Source organism: Monodelphis domestica, chromosome 6, assembly GCF_027887165.1.
Source record: "Monodelphis domestica isolate mMonDom1 chromosome 6, mMonDom1.pri, whole genome shotgun sequence".
Classification (NCBI taxonomy): Eukaryota; Metazoa; Chordata; class Mammalia; order Didelphimorphia; family Didelphidae; genus Monodelphis; species Monodelphis domestica.
Window position 1 is genome coordinate 191706117 of NC_077232.1, and position 22409 is coordinate 191728525.

The window sequence follows — 22409 nt, forward strand, 5'->3', positions numbered from 1 at the left end:
AAGACTTTAGCCAGGCTGCTCCCTCCTGCCATCACTGATGCATCAATGGCCCTTAGAAAGCTCTCCTGCACTTTAATTAGCTCCTTCAGGTTAATAAAGATAGCTGTCCTTTCCAGAGGGCTCAGAAACAGCTTCAGAGGATTCATGCAATTCTTTTCTATGTCTTTAAGAGTCTCATAGTATTTGCCTTCTGTTAAATGAATCTCTAGTAAGCAGCAATTTCTTTTCTCATCTTCTGTCATACCCTTTTTCAAAGGCTGTTGATCTATCAATGAAGCCACATTCTCATAGATATGCTCACCTTCATCTTCACCTGGGACACAGTCACAGACATGATGGTGGTCTTTCAATTCAGCAATTTCCTCATAGATATGCTCACCTTCATCTTCACCTGAGACACAGTCAGAGATCTGCTGTTGGTCTTTCAATGCACCCAAATATGAATAGATACATTCACCTTCATCTTCACATGAGACACAGTCAGAGATCTGCTGTTGGTCTTTCAATGCACCCAAATATGAATAGATACATTCACCTTCATCTTCACATGAGACACAGTCACAGATCTGCTGTTGGTCTTTCAATTCAGCAATATCCTCAGAGATATGCTCACCTTCATCTTCACCTGGGACACAGTCACAGATCTGCTGTTGGTCTTTCAATTCAGCAATATCCTCAGAGATATGCTCACCTTCATCTTCACCTGGGACACAGTCACAGATCTGCTGTTGGTCTTTCAATTCAGCAATATCCTCAGAGATATGCTCACCTTCATCTTCACCTGGGACACAGTCACAGATCTGCTGTTGGTCTTTCAATGCAGCAATATCCTCAGAGATATGCTCACCTTCATCTTCACCTGGGACACAGTCACAGATCTGCTGTTGGTCTTTCAATGCAGCCATGTCCTCAGAGATACTCTCACCTTCATCTTCACCTGGGACACAGTCACAGATCCGCTGTTGGTCTTTCAATTCAGCAATATCCTCAGAGATATGCTCACCTTCATCTTCACCTGGGACACAGTCACAGATCTGCTGTTGGTCTTTCAATGCAGCCATGTCCTCAGAGATACTCTCACCTTCATCTTCACATGAGACACACTCACAGATCTCCTGTTGGTCTTTCAATTCAGCAATATCCTCAGAGATATGCTCACCTTCATCTTCACCTGGGACACAGTCACAGATCTGCTGTTGGTCTTTCAATGCAGCCATGTCCTCAGAGATACTCTCACCTTCATCTTCACCTGGGACACAGTCATTGATAAGCTCACCCAGACCATGTGCATCAGTCAGTTCCTGAAAGTTCTGACATATATAATCATCATCATCTGGGGTCTCTTCTGAGAGGCAGTGTTCTAAGGAATTGATCTTCAAGATTCTTCTGCACTCAGGACAGGGGTAGAGTTGGTCATCTTCTACCAAGCTCCACATCAGGCATTTTTGACAAAAGCTTTGACCACAGGACAAAGTCCCTTCTTGGTTGAAGTGCTTCAGGCACACAGGGCAGGTGAGTTTTACCTTGAGGACATTTTTTGGTAAATTAGCCACATCCATATTCCTCAGGGGGATCAAGGGTGTTCAGGATTTCTCTGTTTGAATTTGTTTACTTCCCAAGATCCTCTGTCCACTTTCAGCTTTTCACCTCTGAAAGAGAAATATAATTTTGTTAAGAATAAGGAGTGGAAAAGTTAATGGCAGTCTAATTTTCTAGAGAATAATAGACCAACACTTTATGCCAATCAAATCAATAACTCAACATTAATATCACCCTACAAAAAAACTGTATTGGCATAGCAGTGTATTGAAGAAGGCAATGTGGACTTAACAAAAAGTCTTCAGCCTTCTGTGTTTGAAAAACATAAGGTCTCTTCCCTGAACCCAATAAAAATTACTAAAAGTCATTGTGGTCGACCTGAAAACTTGTCCCTATCTTTTTTCCAACGTCCTACATTGGGTTGTCTATTCTACTTCTATTCCTCTCCTCCAACCACAACATCTAATTCCTGTCTGGGTTCTCTTGGAAGTAATGAATCAAAGGAAGAAAGGAGGCATCTGCTCAGATATCATTGGATATTCAAAAATTAAAACTCTCCAAAGAAAAAAAATTTATTTACAAATATGAAAGTCAAAACTGTTGTTAACAAGCATTTAATGGCCATTTAGTAACACAATATAATCTTTGATCAATTTTGTGAACTGAACTTAAAACTTCAAGTTATCTTAGGATCATATCTACTTTATGACCTCATTCTTTATGTACAAAGATGCATAATTAATGGCCTCTCAGAAATCAGTGCAAGAAGAGCATGGATAGAAAAAGCATGGTAGTCAACTCCATTTTATATTTGTGACTTGGAGGTCTAGAAAATCATGAATCTTTTCAAAGCCTAATTTCAAACTAAGTAGTTAGCCCTCAGATCAATAAAAACAAAATTAAGTGAAATTTTGTGAGCAAATCTGCTTCTAGAAATTAACATATCTTTCCTATTATCTGATTCAAAGTGGACCTATCATTAGGTAACTTAACACTCTAAAGAGAGTGTCTCTGCTTTGTTATTTATCTTCTCTTCCTGAGAGAGCTAGCATCTTCACACTCTTTTTCAACTTGGAATAAATAACTTTCATGGCTTTTTTTTTAATAGTAGTTACTGGCTGAAAGTTAGGGGAAAAAAAAATTCCTAAATGAGAAACTTACCTTTAGTACTGCAGATTTAGGTATCCTTTGGGACTTGTAGCTCAGTTGAACTTCCAAGAATCAAATTTGATCTCAGATGGATCATTCCATTTGACTGGCCCTTTTATATCTATCTAAACTCCTTGGCTCCACCTCTCTGGCTCATACCTAGAAGGTGTGAACTCCTTCAAACTTGTTGACCTAGGCTCTGATTTAGCTAGATGTTTCAGGACTGAATTCACACCTTGTTTAATTGAACAAATTAACTGAACATTCAGTTTAATTGAGCAAAGCCTTCTTAAAATTATACTAGTTCAGTATAATGTTCTAAGAAGTACTGAGGATATTAGGATGAAAGATTATTTTTAAAATTATCCTTAAAAATGGCATTCCAAAGTACTTTATCATTTGCACTTTTACAAGTAAGAAACATTTTAAAAATTAATCTGTTTCATATGGGATCAACATCTCACACCCTACACCAAGATAAACCCAGAATGGGTGAATGACTTGAATATAAAGAAGGAAACTATAAGTAAATTAGGTGATCACAGAATAGTATACATGTCAGACCATTGGGAAAGGAAAGATTCTAAGACCAAGCTAGAGTTAAGAAGAAAAAATCACAAAATGTAAAATAAATCATTTTGATTACACTAAATTAAAAAGGTGTTCTACAAACATAACCAAAGCAACCAACATTAGAAAGGAAGCAACAAATTGGGAAAAAATCTGCATAACAAAAACCTCTGACAAAGGTCTAAATACTCAAATTTATAAAGAGCTAAATCAATTTTACAAAAAAAAAAAAATCAAGCCATTCTCCAGTTGATAAATGGGCAAGGGACATGAATAGACAATTTTCAGTTAAAGAAATCAAGAGCACATGAAAAAGTGTTCTAAATCTCTCATCATAAGAGAGATGCAAATCAAAACAACTCTGAGTTATCACCTCACACCAAGCATATTGCTAACATGACAGCAAATGAAAGTAATGAATGTTTGAGGGGATGTGGCAAAGTTGGGACAATAATGCACTGCTGGTAGAGTTGTGAATTGATCCAACCATTCTGCAGGGCAATTTGAAACTAAAACCAAAGGGCACTAAAAGACTCTCTGTCCTTTGACCCAGTCATAGCACTACTGGTTTTGTACCCCAAAGAGACAATTAGAAAAAGGCCTGTACAAGAATATTCATAGCTGTGCTCTTTGTGTTGTCCAAAAATTGAAAAATGAGGGGATATACTATATATAATATATAATATAATAATATAATATATATATTGGGGAATTGCTGAACAAATTGAGGTATGTGTTGGTGGTGAAATACTATTGTGCTCAAAGGAATGATAAAGTGGAGGAATTCCATGGGGACTGAAATGACCTCCAGGAATTGATGCAGAGTGAGAAGAGCAGAACCAGGAGAACATTATACACATAGACTGATACACAGTGGGACAATGGAATGTAATGGACTTCTCCTTTAGTGGCAATGAAGTGATCCTGAACAACTCAGAGGCATTTATGAGAAAGAACACTATCCACATTCAGAGGGAAAATGGTGGAGTAGAAACACAGAAGAAAAACAACTGCTTGATTACATGGGTCCAGGGAAATATGATTGGGGATTTAGATTCTAAATGATCATCCTAATACAAACATCAATAAAATGGAAATGGGCTTTGATCAAGGACACATGTAAAATGCAATGGAATTTCAAGTCAACTACAGGAAGGGATGGTAGAGAGGGGAGTGAGGGAAAGAATATGATTCTTGTAACCAAGGAATAATGTTCCAAATTTACTAAATAAATAAAAAAAATAACCTGTTTCTCTCACTCTCTCACTTTCTCCTCCTTGGCTCCATCTCTCTGGTTCACACCTGAAGGTGTAAACTCCTTAAAACTTGTTGATCTGGGCTCTGATTTAGCTAGAATTTTCAGGACTGAATTCACACCTCAGCTTGAGTTTCCAAGCTAGAGTTTCACAGGCCACTGAGTTTTATTGAACAAATCCTTCTTAAATTTATACTAATTCAGTATAATGTTCTAAGGAGTATTGAGGATATTACAATGAGAGATTATCTTAATCCCCTAATCAAGAGATTTATGCAGTTAAAAAAATAGAGAAAAGGAATTTTGAATTACTTTAAATGATTAATCAAATAAATGATAAAACCCTACTCCAAATTAATGAAAACGAAAGCCTTCATTCATCTCCTAAGAGAAGTGATCCATTCAAATGCAGAAATAGACATATTTTTAGACAACTAATAGCAGAATTTATCTTATGGAATTTTGTAGATATGTATTGAAGGATTTATTTTACATGATTATTATTCTTTACTAAATGGAGGAGAGGCTGGGAGAGTAAGAGAGCAATATTAAAATTTAAAAATTATCCTTAAAAATGGCATTCTAAAATACTTCATATTTTTTTTATTTTTACAAGTAAAAAGCCTTTTAAAAATTAATCTCTCACTTTCCCACCCTCTCCTCCTTGGCTCCATCTTTCTGGTTCACACCTGAAGGTATAAACTCCTTAAAACTTGTTGACTTGGGCTCTGATTTAGCTAGAAGTTTCAGGACTGAATTCACACCTTGGCTTGAGTTTCCAAGCTAGAGTTTCACAGGTCACTAAGTTTAATTGAACCAATCCTTCTTAAACTTATACTTGTTCAGTGTAATGCTTTAAGAAGTACTAAGGATATTAGGAAGGGAGATTCTTCTTTTAAAATTTAATTTAATTAGTCAATTTAGAACATTTTCTCCTGGTTACAAGAATCATGTTCCTTCCTTTCCCTTCCCACACCCCCTCCCTTGACAGTGAACATTTGTGTTGGGTTTTATAAGTGTTCTTGATTAAAACCTATTTCCATGTTGTTGATGTTTGCACTAGGGTAAGCATTAGGGGCTACATCCTCCATTAGGGTCCCACTGGAAGACCACCCCAAGGAGCACATGGAGACAATGCAATTCAGGCAAGTGGAAATTTATTACTAGCATCGATAGGGGAAGTTCAGCAAGTGAGTTCCAAAGAAGGACAGTCAGAGTGGGGTTTATATTGGTTAAAGCAGTCATAGTTGAGTTACTTGATGGGGGACACCTGGAACATTCTGTTAATGATGTTGGCTAGTTTAGCATAACAGGTGGATCACACTGGACAGACGTGAAAGGTGGGCATATCAGGTGGGCTTTTGGACAGACATGAAAGGTAGGTGACGTCGTGACTACTAGCATACTTCAGGGGTCCTGTAATTCCTGGGACCTTGCCCAGAACATTCTGTTGCTGGACATTCTGTTGTCCCTTACTTAGTGAGAGTCAGTTGATTTTTACTACATAACACCCCAATCCCCATCAACCCATGTGATCAAGCAGTTGTTTTTCTTCTATGTTTCTATTCCCACAGTCCTTCCTCTGAATGTCAGTAGTGTTCTTTCTCATAAATCCCTCAGAATTGTCCTGGATCATTTCATTGCTACTAATAGAGAAGTCTATTACATTTTATTAGACCACAATGTATCTGTCTCTGTGTACAATGTTCTCCTGGTTCTTCTCCCTTCACTCTGCATCAATTCCTGAAGGTCATTCCAGTTCACATGGTATTCCTACACTATTTCATAGAGCACAATAGTATTCCATCAACAACATATACCACAATTTGTTCATCCATTCCCCAATTGAAGGGGAAACACAGCAGTGCTATGGCTGGATGAAAGGACAGACAGTTTTTTAGCACCCTTTTGGTATAATTTCAAATTGCCCTCCAGAATGGTTGGATCAATTCACAACTCCACCAGCAATGAATTAATGTCCCGACTTTACAACATCCCATCCAGCATTCATTAATTTCTTTTATTTAACATTATTTTATTTGGTTATTTCCAAACATTATTCATGGGAAACAAATATCATTTTATTCCCCCCCACACACAGCTGACGTGCAATTCCACTGGGTATCACATGTGTCCTTGATTCTAACCCATTTCCATGTTGTTGGTATTTGCATTAGAGTGTTCATTTAGAGTCTCTCCTCAGTCATATCCCCTCAACCTCTGTAGTCAAGCTGTTGCTTTTCATCGGTGTTTTTACTCCCACAGTTTATCCTCTGCTTGTGAATACTGTTTTTAAGATCCCTGCAGATTGTTCAGGGACATTGCATTGACACTAGTGGAGAAGTCCATTACATTCGATTGTACCACAGTGTATCAGTCTCTGTGTACAATGTTTTCCTGGTTCTTCTCCTTTCACTCTACATCACTTCCTGGAGGTTGTTCCAGTCTCCATAGAATTCCTCCAATTTATTATTCCTTTGAGCACAATAGAATCCCATCACCAACATATACCACAATTTTTCAGCCATTCCCCAATTGAAGGGCATCCCCTCATTTTCCAATTTTTGGCCACCACAAAGAGTGCAGCTATGAATATTCTCGTACAAGTCTTTTTCCTTATTATCTCTTTGGAGTACAAACCCAGCAGTGCTATGGCTGGATCAAAGGGCAGACAGTTTTTATCACCCTTTGGGCATAGTTCCAAATTTCCCTCCAGAATGGTTGGATCAATTCACAATTCCACCAGCAATGAATTAGTGTCTCTACTTTGCCACATCCCTTCCAACATTCATTACTTTCCATACCTGTCATGTTAGCCAATCAGCTAGGTGTGGAGTGATACCTCAGAGATGTTTTGATTTGCATCTCTCTGATTATAAGAGATCTAGAACACTTTTTCATGTTGTGAACTTGGAAATTACTCAACCCTAATTAGACATACTTTAGGGGAAGATAAAGTTGTAAACTCCCAATTGAACAATGAAAGTACTTAACTCTTACCTTATAGTGAAGCTAAAACTTAAGCTAAGTCTATTTTTAGATCGAATACAAAAAGGTGTTAAGTACCTATAAAGGTTAAATTAATCACAAATAGACCAAGTAACTCACAAATGGTGAGTTTAACAAAGAAGTGTGAAGTGCCTCAGAAGATATAATCTAACCAGAGAAGGTAAGAACTAAAGAGAGGATAGTCCTGGAGAAAATCTAATCAAAGAAGGTGAGAATTAAAGAATAGGCAGTCCTGGAAAAAGGGTCTACTGTGATTGGTAGACATGAAAATTTAGGGGAAGTGACATAAGACAACATTTCTTTAAAAGGAGGCTAAAAAAGTCAGTTCAGGCAATTCAGTTCGAAGTGTAATTATATTTGGATTCCAGTTCAATCTGGACTGGAACTCAGCCTTGAGGATACCCCTCAGACAGCTTCCTGGAGACTGTCTCATGGTGAGTGATAAGACTGACTTCCTTTCCCTTGGCCTCAGGGAGGCCACTTTGGCCAAGGCCTTTAACTATTTCCTGGCTCAGCCTGAGCCAGAGCAGTTTAAATTAATTCTCTCTCTCTCTCTCTCTCTCTCTCTCTCTCTCTCTCTCTCTCTCTCTCTCTCTCTCTCTCTCTTTCCTTAATTCCTTCTCTCTCTATTAATTAAAATCACCATAATTCCCAGCTAACTTGGGTATTTTATTATTTGGGAATTTTTCCTGGTGACCATTTAATTCTAGATATCAGGTCAAAATGCTAAAATTATCCTTTACAATGTGCTTATTAATAGTTTTTATTTCTAACTGAAAATTGCCTATTCATGTCCCTTGTCTATTTATCAATTGGGGAGTGGCTTAATTTTTTTTGTACAAGTGATTTAGCTCTTTATAAATTTGAGTAATTAGAACTTTGTCAGAGGTTTTTGTTATGAAGATTTTTTCCAAATTTGTTGCTTCCCTTCTAATTTTGGTTGCATTTGTTTTGTTTGTACAAAACCTTTTTAATTTATTGTAATCAAAATTATTTATTTTACATTTTATGATATTTTTCTAACTCTTTCTTGGTCTTAAAATCTTTCCTTTCCCAAAGATCTGACATGTAAATTATTCTGTGTTCACCTAATTTACTTATAGTTTCCTTCTTTATATTCAAGTTATTCACCCATTTTGAGTTTATCTTGGTGTAGCATGGGAGATGTTGGTCCAAGCCTAATCTCTCCCATATTGTTTTCCAATTTTCTCATCAGTTTTTGTCAAATAGTAGATTTTTGTCCCCAAAACTGGGTTTATCATAGTCTGTCTTGCTGAGATCATTTACCCCAACTCCATTCACTCATCCTCCCTCATGTCTCTTAACCAGTGCCATATTGTTTTGATGATTACTGCTTTGTATTACATTTTAAGATCTGGTACTACTAGGACACCTTCCTTCACTTTTTTTTTATTATTTCCTTTGATATTCTTGATCTTTTGTTCTTCCAAACTTTATTATGGTTTTTTCTAATTCAGTAAAAAACTTTTTTGCCACTTCCATGGGTATGGCACTAAATAGGTAAATTAGTTTGGGTAGGATTATTATTCTTGTTATGTTAGCTCATCCTACCCATGAGCAATTAATGTTTTTCCAATTATTTAGACCTAGTTTTAATTGTGTGGAAAGTGTTTTGTAGTTGTGTTCATATAGTTCCTGTGTTTGTCATGACAGATATGTTCCTAAGAATTTATATTGTGTAGGGTGCATTTAAGTGGAATTTCTTTTTCTAATTCTTGCTGCTGAAATGAGTTGGAAATATATAGAAATGTTGATGACTTATGTGCGTTTATTTTGTATCCTGCAACTTTGCTACAGTTGTTGATTATTTCAACTAGCTTTTTGGTTGATTCTCTGGGATTCTTTAAGTAGACCATCATATAATCTTCAAAAAGTGATAGCTTGTTCTTCTCATTGCCTATTTTAATAACTTCAATTTCTTTTTCTTCTCTAATTACTACTGTTAGTGTTTCTAATACATTGTTAAATAATAGAGGTGATAATAAGCAGCCTTGTTTCACTCCTGATCTTATTGGGAAGGCTTCTAATTTATTCCCATTGCAGATGATGCTTGCTGATGGTTTTATATACTACTTATTATTTTTAGGAAAGACCCTTCTATTCCTATACTTTCTAGTGTTATATTTTGTCAAAGGCTTTTTCTGCATCTATGGAGCTAATCACGTGGTTCTTGTTGGTTTGCTTGTTGATATGGTCAATTATGTGGATCATTTTCCTAATATTGAACTATCCTTCCATTCCTGGTATAAATCCCACCTGATCATAATGAATAACCCTCATAACACTTGCTAGAATCTTTTTGCTAGTATTCTATTTAAGATTTTTTAATCTATGTTCATTAAAGAGATTGGTCTGTAGTTTCCTTTCTCTGTTTTTGATCTATCTGGCTTTGGAATCAGAGCCATATTTGTGTCATAAAAATACTTTGGTAGAGTTCCTTCTTTGTTTATTCTGTCAAATAGTTTGTATAGTATTGGGATTAGTTTTTCTTTGAATGTTTGATAGAATCCTTTTGTGAATCCATTTGCTCCTGGGAATTTTTTCGTAGGGAGTTTTTTGATGGCTGGTTCAATTTCTTTTTCTGATATGGGGTTGTTTAGGTAATATATTTCTTCTTCTTTTAGAGTAGGCAATTTATATTTTTCTAAGTATAAATCCATATCACCTAGATTGCCATATTTATTGCCATATAATTGGGCAAAATAGTTTTTAATGATTGCCTTAATTTCCTCTTCATTAGAGGTGAGGCCTTTTCATCTTTCATACTGTTGATTTGGTTTTCTTCTTTCCTTTTTAAAATTAGATTGATCAGCACTTTGTCTATTTTATTTGTTTTTTTCAAAGTACAAGCTTTTAGTCTTATTCATTAACTCAATAATTGTTTTACTTTTGATTTTATTAATTCACCCTTTAATTTTTAGGATCTCTAATTTAATTTTCATCTGAGGATTTTTAATTTGTTTACTTTCTATTTTTTTAAATTTGTATGCCTAATTCATTGACCTCTACCCTCCCTAATTTGTTAATATATACCCTCAAGGATATAAATTTCCCCCTGAATACTGCTTTGGCTGCATTCCATAGATTTTGAAAGGATGTATCATCATTGTCATTTTCTTCAATGTAATTGTTCATTGTTCCTATGATTTGTTCTTAAACTAACTTATTTTGGAGAATCATATTATTGAATTTCCAATTGATTTTTGATTTGGCTCTCCATGTACCCATACTAATTATTTTTTTATTGCATTATGATCTGAAATGTTGGCATTTATTATTTCTGCTCTTTTGTACTTGTTTCCCATGTTTTTATGCTCTAGTACATGGTCAATCTTTGTGAATATACATTCTGCTGCTGAAAAGAAAGTGTATTCCTTTTTGTCCCTATTTATTTTTTCCACATATCTATTAACTTTAATTTTTCTATGATTTCATTTACATCCCTTACCTCTTTATTATTTATTTTTTGGTTTGATTTATCTAGATCTGATAGAGGAAGGTTCAGGTCTCCCACTAATATAGTTTTTCTATCTATTTCATCCTTGAGCTCCTCTATTTTCTCCTTTAGAAATTTGGATGCTATGTCATTTGGTGCATACATGTTGAGTACTGATATTTCCTCATTGTCTATAATGCCTTTTATCAGGATGTGATTACCTTCCCTGTCTCTTTTTACTAAATGTATTTTTACTTTGGCTTCATCAGATATCATGATCAGATATCAGGACACCTGCCTTCTTTTGCTCAATTGATGCTCAGTATATTTTGTTCCATCTACTTACCATTACCCTGTGTGTATCTATCTTCCTCACGTGTGTTTCTTGCAAACAACATGTGATAGAATTTTGGTTTCTAATTTACTCTATTTACTTCCATTTTATGGGTGAGTTCATTCCATTCACATTCAGAGTTATGATTACCAGCTGTGTATTTCCCAACATTTTGATTTCTACTCCTAGTTCTGCCCTTTCTTCTTTCAGTATTTCCTACTACACCAGTGTTTTGTTTTTAATCAGTTCCCTTAATTCCCACCCTTATTTTGTTTCACTTCCCCCCTCCCTTCTTATTCCCCTCTCTTTTTTCTTTTGGATCTTTTTAAACTACCCCCCACACTCTCCCTCCCTTGTATTTCTTCCTTCCCCACCAGTCCGTTTGTTACCCCATTACTTCTCTATAGGGTCTGACTCAATTCTCAGCTCCAATGGATTTGATTTTTCTTCCCTCTTTGAGTCAATTTCAATGCACATAAGAATGAAGTATTTCCTGTCTCCAACCTCTTTACCCTTCCAGTGTATTGGTATTCTCACCCACTCCCACCAAGTACTTATTTTTGAAGTATGTTTACCCCATTTTGTATCTTTTCCCATTTCTCTTAGTATTAACCTCTTTTTTTAACCTTAGTTTTATATATATTTATGTCTGTGTGTGTGTGTGTGTGTGTGTGTGTGTGTGTGTGTGTATGTCTTGACATTTCATCCTATACATTTTGTCACTGTTCCCTCTAAGTATAATTCTTCTAGCTACCCAGGTGATAATAACAATTTTTAAATGTTACCATTTTCATCTTTTCTTATAGGAATACAAAGAATTTTAACTTGTTGGGTCCCTTAAAAAAGTTTTTGTTTTTTGTTTGTTTTTTGCCCCTTTCTTAATTACCTTTTAGTGACTCTCTTGAGTTCTGTGTTTGGACATCAACTTTTCTGTTTAAGTCCGGTCTTCTCTTCATGAATGCTTGGAAGTCTTCCATTTTATTAAATGGTCATACTTTCCCCTGCAAGAATATAGTCAGTTTTTCTGGGTAGTTGATTCTTGATTGTAGACCCAGTTCCCTTGATTTCCAAAATACAGTATTCCATGCTTTTTGGTCCTTCAGTGTAGATGCAGCCAGATCCTGTGTTATCCTAACTGTGGATCCATGGTGTAAGAATTAAATAATATTTCTACCCAAATATATATTTTATAAATTTTTTTAGGAAGAGTAGACAATCATTCCTATAAGTAACCTGACCACGTGGTCCCTAGCCTGCCAGTCTCTTTCTCCATCCCTTCACCTGCCTGCTCTGTTCCCGACTTCTTCCTTCTTTGTTCTCTTCTCAGTTCTCCCCAATTCTCTCTCAATTCTTCCAAAGTCTTGACTTTAATTAACATATAGAACATACATGGATGCAAACCTGGCACAACTCTACTATGTCAGGAATGTTTGATAAACAGGTAAAGTTATTCAGGAGGGGGAGGGGAGGATCTTCCTTGACACAATGGTATCTGAATGACTTCTTAAAAGCTTGTAAGATTTTTTCCTTGGTCTGGTAGTTCTTGAATTTAGCTATAACATTCCTGGGCATTGTCAATTAAGAATTAAATACAGGAGGTGATCTGTGAATTCTTTCAATCTCCACTTTTCCCTCTTGCTCAAGAATGTCAAGGTAGTTTTCTTTGATAATTTCCTGTAGAATAATGCCCAGGATTTTTCTTTCATCGTGATATTCTGATAGTTTAATAATTCTTAAGTTTTCTCTCATTCATCTGTTTTCCAGGTCTGAGGTTTTATGAATGAGATGTTTCATATTTTCGTCAAAATTTTCATTCCTTTGATTGTTTTATAGATTCTTACTGCCTTGTGAAATCATTTGATTCCAGTTGTTGGATTCTAGTTTTTAAAGACTGAATATCATCCGTGGCTTTTTGGTCATCCTTCTCCTTCTGGTCTGATTTTCTTTGTAGGTCATCTTTCATCTTCATCTTTCATCTTCTTTTCCTCATCTTTCATCTCTTTTTCAAGCCGGTTAATTTTGGCTTTCAAGACACTATTTTCTGTTTTCTAGATGACATATTTTGCTTTTTAAGTTCTTTTCCCCCATTGTCTCCAGCCTCTCTTAATTGTTTTTTGAGTTGTATTTTGAGTTCTTCCAAAGGCTGTGCCCAATTCACTGGAGTTTCTGTGTTTTTCCTTGTTGTTCCTTGGTCCTCCTCTGTTTCATTTGCTCTTTGTACATTACCTGTATGTAACAGAAGCTGTTGATTTTAATTTCTTTTTTCTTTTTTCTGTTGTTTACTAATATTTTTTCCTACCCCCTCCCCCTTGTAATTGCCTGTAATCTTCCTCCTTTGATTATGTGCTGGATCTGTGGGTTTGGACTTTTAACAGTTAAATTAGTTTCTCTACTAAAAGTATTATATTTTTAGAGGTTTATTAAAGATGATTAGAAATCAAGGATAAAGAAAATACAAAATAAGAAAGCACATGCCTAGGGCACATAGCCCATTCACAACCACTTACATCTTGCCTGTGTGTGCTTAGAAGCAGAAGAAGAGATTCCAAGTAGGCGGTACAGACAGTTTAATACAAATTATGTTCTCAGCCCAGATGATTACTCAGGTGAGATAATAGGGCATTCTGGGAAGTGCCAAGGACTTCTGGGGATTGAAGTCTGGGGTTCAAATCTCCATTTTTACAGACTATTCTTTCCTGAAGGGGCTTTTTCTTTGCTCTTTTAAGTTGAGTTCAACACGAGGGCTCCTTAACTCTGTCCTGTTGTTAGATTTGGTTTTCTGTCCCCTCAAAGCATGGTGTTTCTTATTGGGGTGGAAGGGTTTCCAATGGTCTGGACTTTTGCTGTGTCTAAGCTCTTATCTAGACTCCTCCTCCCAGTTTCCAATATTTTTCAAAGAATATTGTGTCTTGAATTCTCTCTCTCCCTTCCTCCTCCCTTCTATTGGAGTATAAATTAGGGTATAAAAGAGTACCTATTTTTGTCCCCATCCCCAATCAATTTAATATGGATTTTGCATGTGTAATATAAAATCATCTTTTTATGTTAACTCTTTTTTTTGAAAGGAAACAAATAATTAAGAAAGATGATTTTAAAATTTGCTTTTATCTAGATTCAGATTCTATCACTTCTATTACTCTGGAAGCAGATGGCATTTTTTATTATGAATCTTTTTGCTTGGTTTTTGGATCATTTTATTGCATGGCATAGTTGTTATTCACAGTTGCTCATTGTATAATATTCTTGTCAATTTGTACTATGTTCTCCTGGTTCTGCTTATTTCACTGTTTTAGTTCATGTAAGTGGTTCCAGGTTTTTCTGAGGTCCTCTTTAATGTTATTTCTTACAGCACAATAGTATTCCATCACAATCTGTAAAAATTAAATTTAGTCTCTAGTAATAGAGATATTATATTTTATGAGGTTTATTAAAGATTATTAGAAATCAAGGAATAAAGAAAATACAAAATAAGAAACCCATGTGCCTAGAACTGATTAGCCCATTCAGAGTGCCTGTGCTTAGCTTACTTACTACACCATTGCAATGGCCAAGAGACCACGTGTAAGGTAGAGAGCCAATTAAATACTCATTGTGATCTTGCCCAGGTGGAGACTCGGGTGAGATTATAGGGAACTCTGGGAAATACCAAAGACTTCTGGGGATTGAAGTCTAGGGTTTAAATCTCCATTTTATAATCCTCCCCCTGAGGCCCGAGGAAGATTAGTCTCTCTGCTGAGTCTTGTAAACATACCAACTTAGAAATTACAATAATTTGAGGATAAGAGGAAAAGAGAACAAAACAAATAATTGCTAGACACATTGACAAAAAGCCAGTTGGGGGCAGTCCCTTTTGGCATGAAAGTATACATACAAATAAATGTTCAATAAACCACTCCCAAAGTTCATTCTTGATCTTCTCGTGCAGCTTGTGGTCTGTGGAGGCATCTTCATGATGTCTTCTCCAAAGAGTTCAGTTTCTGGATTCGGAGAGGTAGCATGTTTCTTAACCTAAAATTTCTCTCTCAAGGAAGTTAAACTTTGCAATTTAAAATAATAATATTTTTACATTCCCCCCTTGAAGAGGGTGATTGAAAACCACAGGGATCACTTAGGGATGCATGGTTGAGTTATGAGGTATATGAATCAATTGGTAAGAGAAATAAAAAATATTTTTCAAAATCCAAATAAAAAAAGATAATTCCTGGGTGAAATATAGACTATGAAAATCTTATGTGTAAAAATTCTAAGTAAAGGAAAAATAAATGTATAACAGGTCCTTGCATCAGGGCCCACTTAAAATGATATGAGCAATGATGCATTTACCCAGTCAGTAGCCAGGACTACAGAAAGTTGCCACACAATGAAAGACAGAAAAGGGATTAGATTATAGGAGTCAGGTAGGAGCCAAATTTGAGATACTTGTCTGTAAGCATTTTCACAAAGAGTATGGATAAAAGGACGGTCTACATCTTAAAGTATGTCAAGAGTTGCAACCTCGCCTCTCACACTAGGTTCAAGTCCTTTCTATTGGCTTAGAATTTCATCAATCCTTCCTAGATTGGTTTCTTCTTTTTTAACCTGTGTGCTCTTTTGGCACAATTCAGGTTTAGCTTTGTGCTTCTTTTGCCCTGTGCAATGTCTCTTTTGTATATCTTGTCCTGGAATCAGACAGAATAATTAAGCAAAGTTCATAATTTTTTATCAATAAATGGCATCATTTTTTATAGTCTCAAGCTTTTTTGGTCATGCATTTACATTATAGCAAGTATATTTTAAACATATTACTGCTAAATCAAAAAGTTAAAGAAAATCTTAATACTGATGACATGTGCTTCAAATATAAAAAAGAAGAGAAAAAATAAAACTCAAATAGTATATTGCACATGCAAGAAAAATATAACAAAAGAGTTGTAAGAATCAAAAATATAGCTTATAATCATTGACACACTGTGTCAGCTAAGGAAATATAGAATACAAGGCTTTCTCACCAAAATGATATCCATTTCTTCTTCATGCCTGAACATAATCCACTGTGAGTACAAGCAAATGAATTTTACAAAGAAACTTTTTTTTTATAAAGAATAGTAGTTCAAAATCCCCCAAATTCTCAATAGCCCAATTAATTACAATAGCAAACAAAAACCACTATCATTTTTTACATGATTCTGCTGTATGACATTTAAAGAAAATGGATATTTTCACAAGTTTTTCAGGTGTAGCAATTTTTCAACTTTGGCAATCATATTTTTAAACAAAGTAAAACTTATTTGGGTCTAGAACATCATCAAGAAATCTAGATATCATTAAAAATGTGGCAGAGGAGTCTAGGAAATACTCAAACCTCTGTGCTGTTGATGTTGGGTAAAGTGAGCTGAAGAGCTATAAATGAGGGATGTTCCTCTTTTGGGAGTCATCCAGAGGGGTACGATGCCCTGGGATTAACTTCCTAGCTCCTTTGGTATGAAACTGTGATGTCCCATCCATTCACATTACAACCTCCCGGCCCGGGAGAGGTTTCAAGGAGAGAAGATAGAAACAGGATAGAAGTTTTGGATTCCGCGAAGGGCGTGAACGAGCCTGTTTTAGAGATGTAAATAATCGAGTCAGTAATCAATTATTAATTTTCGGGAGCCACAGCCTGCTCCGACCACTGGAGGTTACTATTCAGGCTCTTCCCATCCAATGATCTCAATTTAACACTGCACTGGTCAGAGGATAAGGCTAGCTCAGTAGGAAAGGAGATCAGAAACTAAAGGCGGTAGATGATGCTATGTATTAGCATTAGAAAAGAGAGAGAAACAGGGAGGCCTGGCCGAAAGGCCAGGCCTCAGGTAGAAAGATAGAGAGAAGAGAGAAAGGGGAGAAGTTGCTCCATTGCAAACCTGTCGGTGTCCTCCCAGTGGGTGGGCTGGCTGGGTCACGTCCCTTATATTCTCTTTGATATACAAATGAGCTCAATACATATTGATCAGTTACATGATACCTCAATACATATGGATGAGTTACCTAGTGTATTGCCATTGGCTAATTGCAACTTACGACAAGGTGAAGGTGGGGTTATTATCCTCGGGTGAGTGAGACAAAGGGAAGCAAGGTTTCCCGCCTAAACTTCAGCCACGCTGAGAATAGAGCTCATTGCCAAGCGCAGGGTGACCATGTGCTCACTCACAATCCTTGTCTCTCCATAATACCTATGGGATGGACTGCTACACACATTTTTATAAATGTGGGAGGTGGGGGTTATAATTGTATTTCACTTCAGCTACTAAAATGAACCTTACCTCCTGAAACAGGCAAAATGACCAGAGCTGTTGGAAAAAAAAATCTAAAAATCATGTCTAAAAGAGCCCTTAAAATCAGTTTGAGATATTTAGGTTATTAAATTTTCCAAAGCTTGTTATACAATTGTAACCAGATTTTATAAAGTCCATCCATCCTCTATGTGACAATTTACAAAATCAAAAATAGAAAAAAGCTATTTTTATATGGGCTTATTCAATATCATTTGTTCAGTATAGTTACAGGGGGAAAACAACAGAACATAACTAGTTAAAACCCAGTACTTTTTATAAAGAACAGCGTAACAGAATAGTATTGAATGCATTAATATATGAACTTAAAACCAACAAAATTAAATCTTAAACAAAACAATTAGCAAAATGCAATAAAATACAGAGGTTTTAATAAAACATTGGAGTCTGAAATGCCTTAAAAATATAACCTCCAATCTCTTTAAAGTTCTTTTTTTTTAATTCATTTAGATGCCTATTGTCAAAAGGCAGAAGATTGGTAAGGGATAGACAATGGGGTTCAAGTGACTTGACCAAGATCTCTCACCTGGTCCCGGCCCTGTCCACCCAGCTCTTGCTGCCCACTCCTGCCTCCATTCATCTGCTCCAGACCTGCTTGACCCAGATCACTCTCCCAATTCTGCCCTGCCCCAGCAGAGCCCCCGATGATCTCCAGCCTCTGCTCCAGATCGCCCTGGCCCAGCCCTAGAATCCAGACTGCTGGTAGCTGCCCTTTGTGCCTTCAGAATCAAAAACCAACTGGTAAAAATGGTATGTTTATAAGACCCATCAGACAGACTAGTCTTCTTTGGGCCTCAAGGGAGGAATGTAACATGGAGATTTGAACCCTAGACTTCAATCCCTAGAAGTCCTTGGTACTTCCCAGAATTCCCAATAATCTCACCTGAATCTCCACCTGGATGAGATCACAATGAGTATTTAACTGGCTCTCTGCCTCAGATGGGTCTCTCTACTCAGCCATTGCAATGGTATAGTAAGTAAACTAAGCATGGGCATTCTGAAGTGGCTAATCAGCCATGGGCATGTGGTCTATTTTCTTTATTCCTTGATTTTCTAATAATCCTTAATAAACTTCACAAAATATAATATTTTTATTACTAGACTAAATTTAATTTTACAAATCATATATTATAACTTATTCATTCCCTAATTGATGTTATCCCCTGGTTTTCCAATTCTTTGTCCCCTCCCCCAAAATAACTGTTTTAAGTCTTTTTCTATCTCTAGGTCCTCCCCATTTTATTTTTTATTTCTTTGGGATGCCAACTTAGTAATAGTATTACTAAGCCAACAGATATACGTTTTATAACCCTTTGACCACAGGTCCAAATTGTTCTCTAGAAGAACTGAATTAGTTCACAATTCCCCCCAGCAGTCCATTTTTGCCTTATTTTCCCCAAAATAATCTCCAACTTTGGTCATTATCATTTTCTGCCATAATATCTCATCTGATAGATGTGGGATGGTACCTCAGAGTAGTTTTAATTTGCATTTCTATCATTAATAGTGCTTTAGAGAATTTTTTCACATGACTAAGGAAAGCTATTACTTTGTCTGAGAACTACCTATTCATATGCTTTGACCATTTATCAATTGGGAAAGTGACATATTCTTATACATTTGACTCATTTCTCAATGTATTTGGAAAATGAGGTCATTATTAGATTCTGTGATTTTTTTTCACTTTTATAATTACTGTGTATTACTTTCCAACCCATTTCCCCCTTGTATACTTTTCTCTCACCTTTCATTGTCAATCTGCAAAAGTGTTTAGCTTCTAACTACCACATCCCTCAATTTGTCCTCTTTTCTTTCACCCCTATCCTCCACCGCCTTTTCTTATTCACTTCCCTTCTTACTTCCCTGTAGTTATAGATTTCTATACCTAAATGATTGTGTATGTTCTTGCATCTTTGAGCCAATACTGATGAGAATAATGTTCATATGCTTCCCTTCTCACACCCCCCACATGCCCCTTCATTGTAAAAGCTCTTTTATGTGAGATAATTTATCCCATTATATTTTCCCTTTCCCCTTCTCCCAATGCATTCTTCTATCTCACCCCTTAATTTTATTTTTTTTAGATATTATCCCATCATCATATTGCTCTCTTTCCCTCTGAGGTGTACACTCCCTCTAACTGCTATAATAATCATAACGTTTGTGAAGATTGGATTTAGCTCTTCCCTGATTGTAACAATGAAGGTACTGTGAGATTTAAAATGGTTGAGGTCTTAAACTGTAGTGATTAAAATACTGGAAGATATAAATTGTGATAGATATAAGAGAGGGTGAGTAAATTTTACCACAGAAATATGTTTCACTACAGTGTCTTGGGTTTTAAAATCAAATATAAGGTGGTTGCCAGGGAAATATTCCCAATTATTCAAATACCCAACGTCAATTGGGTTTTATAGAGATTTTAATTAACAATACAATGAGTACTCAAAGAAAGAGAGAGTAAGAAAGGAATAAGTATGAAGGGCCTCAAGCCTTAAAAGAGAAATCAGTCAGTTTTTTAACACTCATCACAAGGTCTGACTAAACAAGGATACTAGTGACACCAGGCCAGCGTCCTTCCTCAAAGAGTCTTCCAGCCAGAGATTGTTTCAAAGGGCCTCTCTCAAGAGCCTCCAGAGCTCCTACCCCAGAGGGACAGAGCCCCTCAGAGGAGCTCCTCAAGGAGCTCTCCTTCAGAATGAGATTTTCCTCCAAGAGCACTTCTCCTCAAAGAGATCTATCTCCAAGGAAAGAGCCCTCAAGCATCAGTCCTCAAGGAAATGAGTCTCTCAGAATGAGATCCTCCAGAATGAGAATCAGAAATTGAGATCCTGAATGAGATCCAAGCTCTTATTTTTTTAAGGGCAAAAATTTCCTCTGTCACCTCCCCTAAGTCCTTACATCTACAATCACTGTAGATGTTTCTAAAGGATTGCCCATTTTGAATTCACAGCTGAGTAGTTATAATCTCTTTAGTAAGTCAGAAAAAAAATGCTGCTGTGTTGACAAATTTCATTAAGCAAAAACCTCTGAATAAGTTATCACCCTTTTAGGTTTAAGTAGTTTACAAGTTGCCCCACCTATATGGGTACCTAGCATCCCATTGTATCAATTCTAAAAACAGGCATGACTCAAAGAACTTCCTGTCCTTTCCATAAGCATGGGTCAAAGCACTTTCATTGTTCAGCAAGGAGTTTTCTGTCCTAAAGCAGTCTTAAGTAGGGTGTAGTAGGGATATTCCCAAGGCAAGGAGTTTTCACATTCAAGTAGAATTCTCACTATCTGCTAGGGAATTTTTTTAAGTAGAAGATTCCCCAATGGGGAAATTTCCAACATTCATAAGTCTGAGAAATTTTAAGGTTTACAGTACTTAGCTCTGCCTTTATTTGGGAAGATTAAATTGTAATCCTTGGTCTATTTTTAGATCTTAATCCCCAAAGTGTAAATGCAGTATTTAAAGTAGATCTACCCATTTTAACCACAAAAGGTGTGAAATAACTACAAAAGGTGTGAACTAACCACAAAAAGGTGTGAATACCCATTTAATACATTGAATAGGAGGTCTGTGACCCACTGGTGAAAGAATGGGCGGTCCTGGAGAAAGGCATCTGCTGTGATTGGTAGGTGTAAAATTTAAGGGAGGTGACACAAGAGGAAAAGGTCTTTAAATAGTGGAAACAGAGACACACAGGATATAGAGCAGTCAGTTTGGGCTTGGAGCAAACAAAAGAGTCACCCGGAGGAGAGACTGGAATCAGTCACTCGGAGTTGGACTGGAAGACAGACACTTGAGAAGAGACTGGAAGACAGATACTCAGACTTGGAGTGAAGACATTTGGCTGTGGAACTGAACCCCTGGAGGAGCTCATGCAGGAGACTTCAGACTGCTTTCCTTTTAGATGGTAGCCATAGTGAATGTAAAGGCTGAATTAGTTTCCTTGCCCTTTCTGGAGGTGTGAACCTCCGAGAAAGGCCCATCATCTTGGGACTCCTTTCTGCTGGCTGGGGATGAGAATTTCTACCTGGTTCTGAGGAAGACAGAGCTCTCACTCTCTCCCCCCTTTTCTCTCTTCCTTAATATTTTCCCACTTGTAAAAATAAACTACCATAAATTACATTTACTTTAGTAATTCATTTTGGGATTTAGAAATTAAATCCCTGGTGACCACCAATAATATATTCGGTTCAACCATAAATTTAACAAGTTCTTTGGATGTTAAAGAATTGTCCCCCAATGTAAGGATATACATAGTTTAAATTTATTTAATGTCTTTTAATTTCTCTTTCCTGATTACTTTTGCATGCTTCTCTTAAGTCTTTTTTTGAGAGTCAGGTTTCCCATTTAGCTCTGGTCTTTTCATCAGAAATGTTTGAAAAGTCCTCTTTTTTTAATTAAAAACTCATTCTGTCCTGGAATAATCATGTTCAGTTTTACTAGGTAAATGATTCTTGGTTGAAGTCCTAGCTCCTTTGCCCTCTGGCATATCATATTCTAGGTACTATGATCCTTTAATATAGAAGTTGCTATTTCTTGTTTTATTCTGCCTGTGGCTCTACAATATTTGAATTATTTCTTTTTGACTTCTTGCAATGTTTTATCCTTTACCTGAAAATTTTGGAATTTGGCTTTAATTTATTCCATGCAGTTATTCTTTTGGGATATCTTTTAAGAATTGATTGGTGGATTCTTTCCATTTCTAGTAAAATAATTAGATCCTTCAATCTGATAGTCAGAAAGGACCTGACATCTTGAATATAACCCTACTAAATTAGCCTTCCCAGCAG

At 36.3% G+C, this 22409-nt stretch overlaps 1 protein-coding gene across 1 annotated transcript in view; it reads right to left on the reverse strand.

The window, feature by feature from the left end:
* Nucleotides 1-1573: 1573 nt before the first annotated feature.
* Nucleotides 1574-22409, reverse strand: part of LOC100023930 (probable E3 ubiquitin-protein ligase TRIML1) — a 54066-nt gene continuing 33230 nt past the window's right edge. The window contains exons 8-10 of the mRNA XM_056803810.1: nt 18151-18343; nt 5160-5296; nt 1574-1649 (exon numbers count right to left, since the gene is read on the reverse strand). Coding sequence (XP_056659788.1) covers nt 1574-1649; nt 5160-5296; nt 18151-18343 — 406 coding nt within the window. The remainder of the gene's footprint in view (nt 1650-5159; nt 5297-18150; nt 18344-22409) is intronic.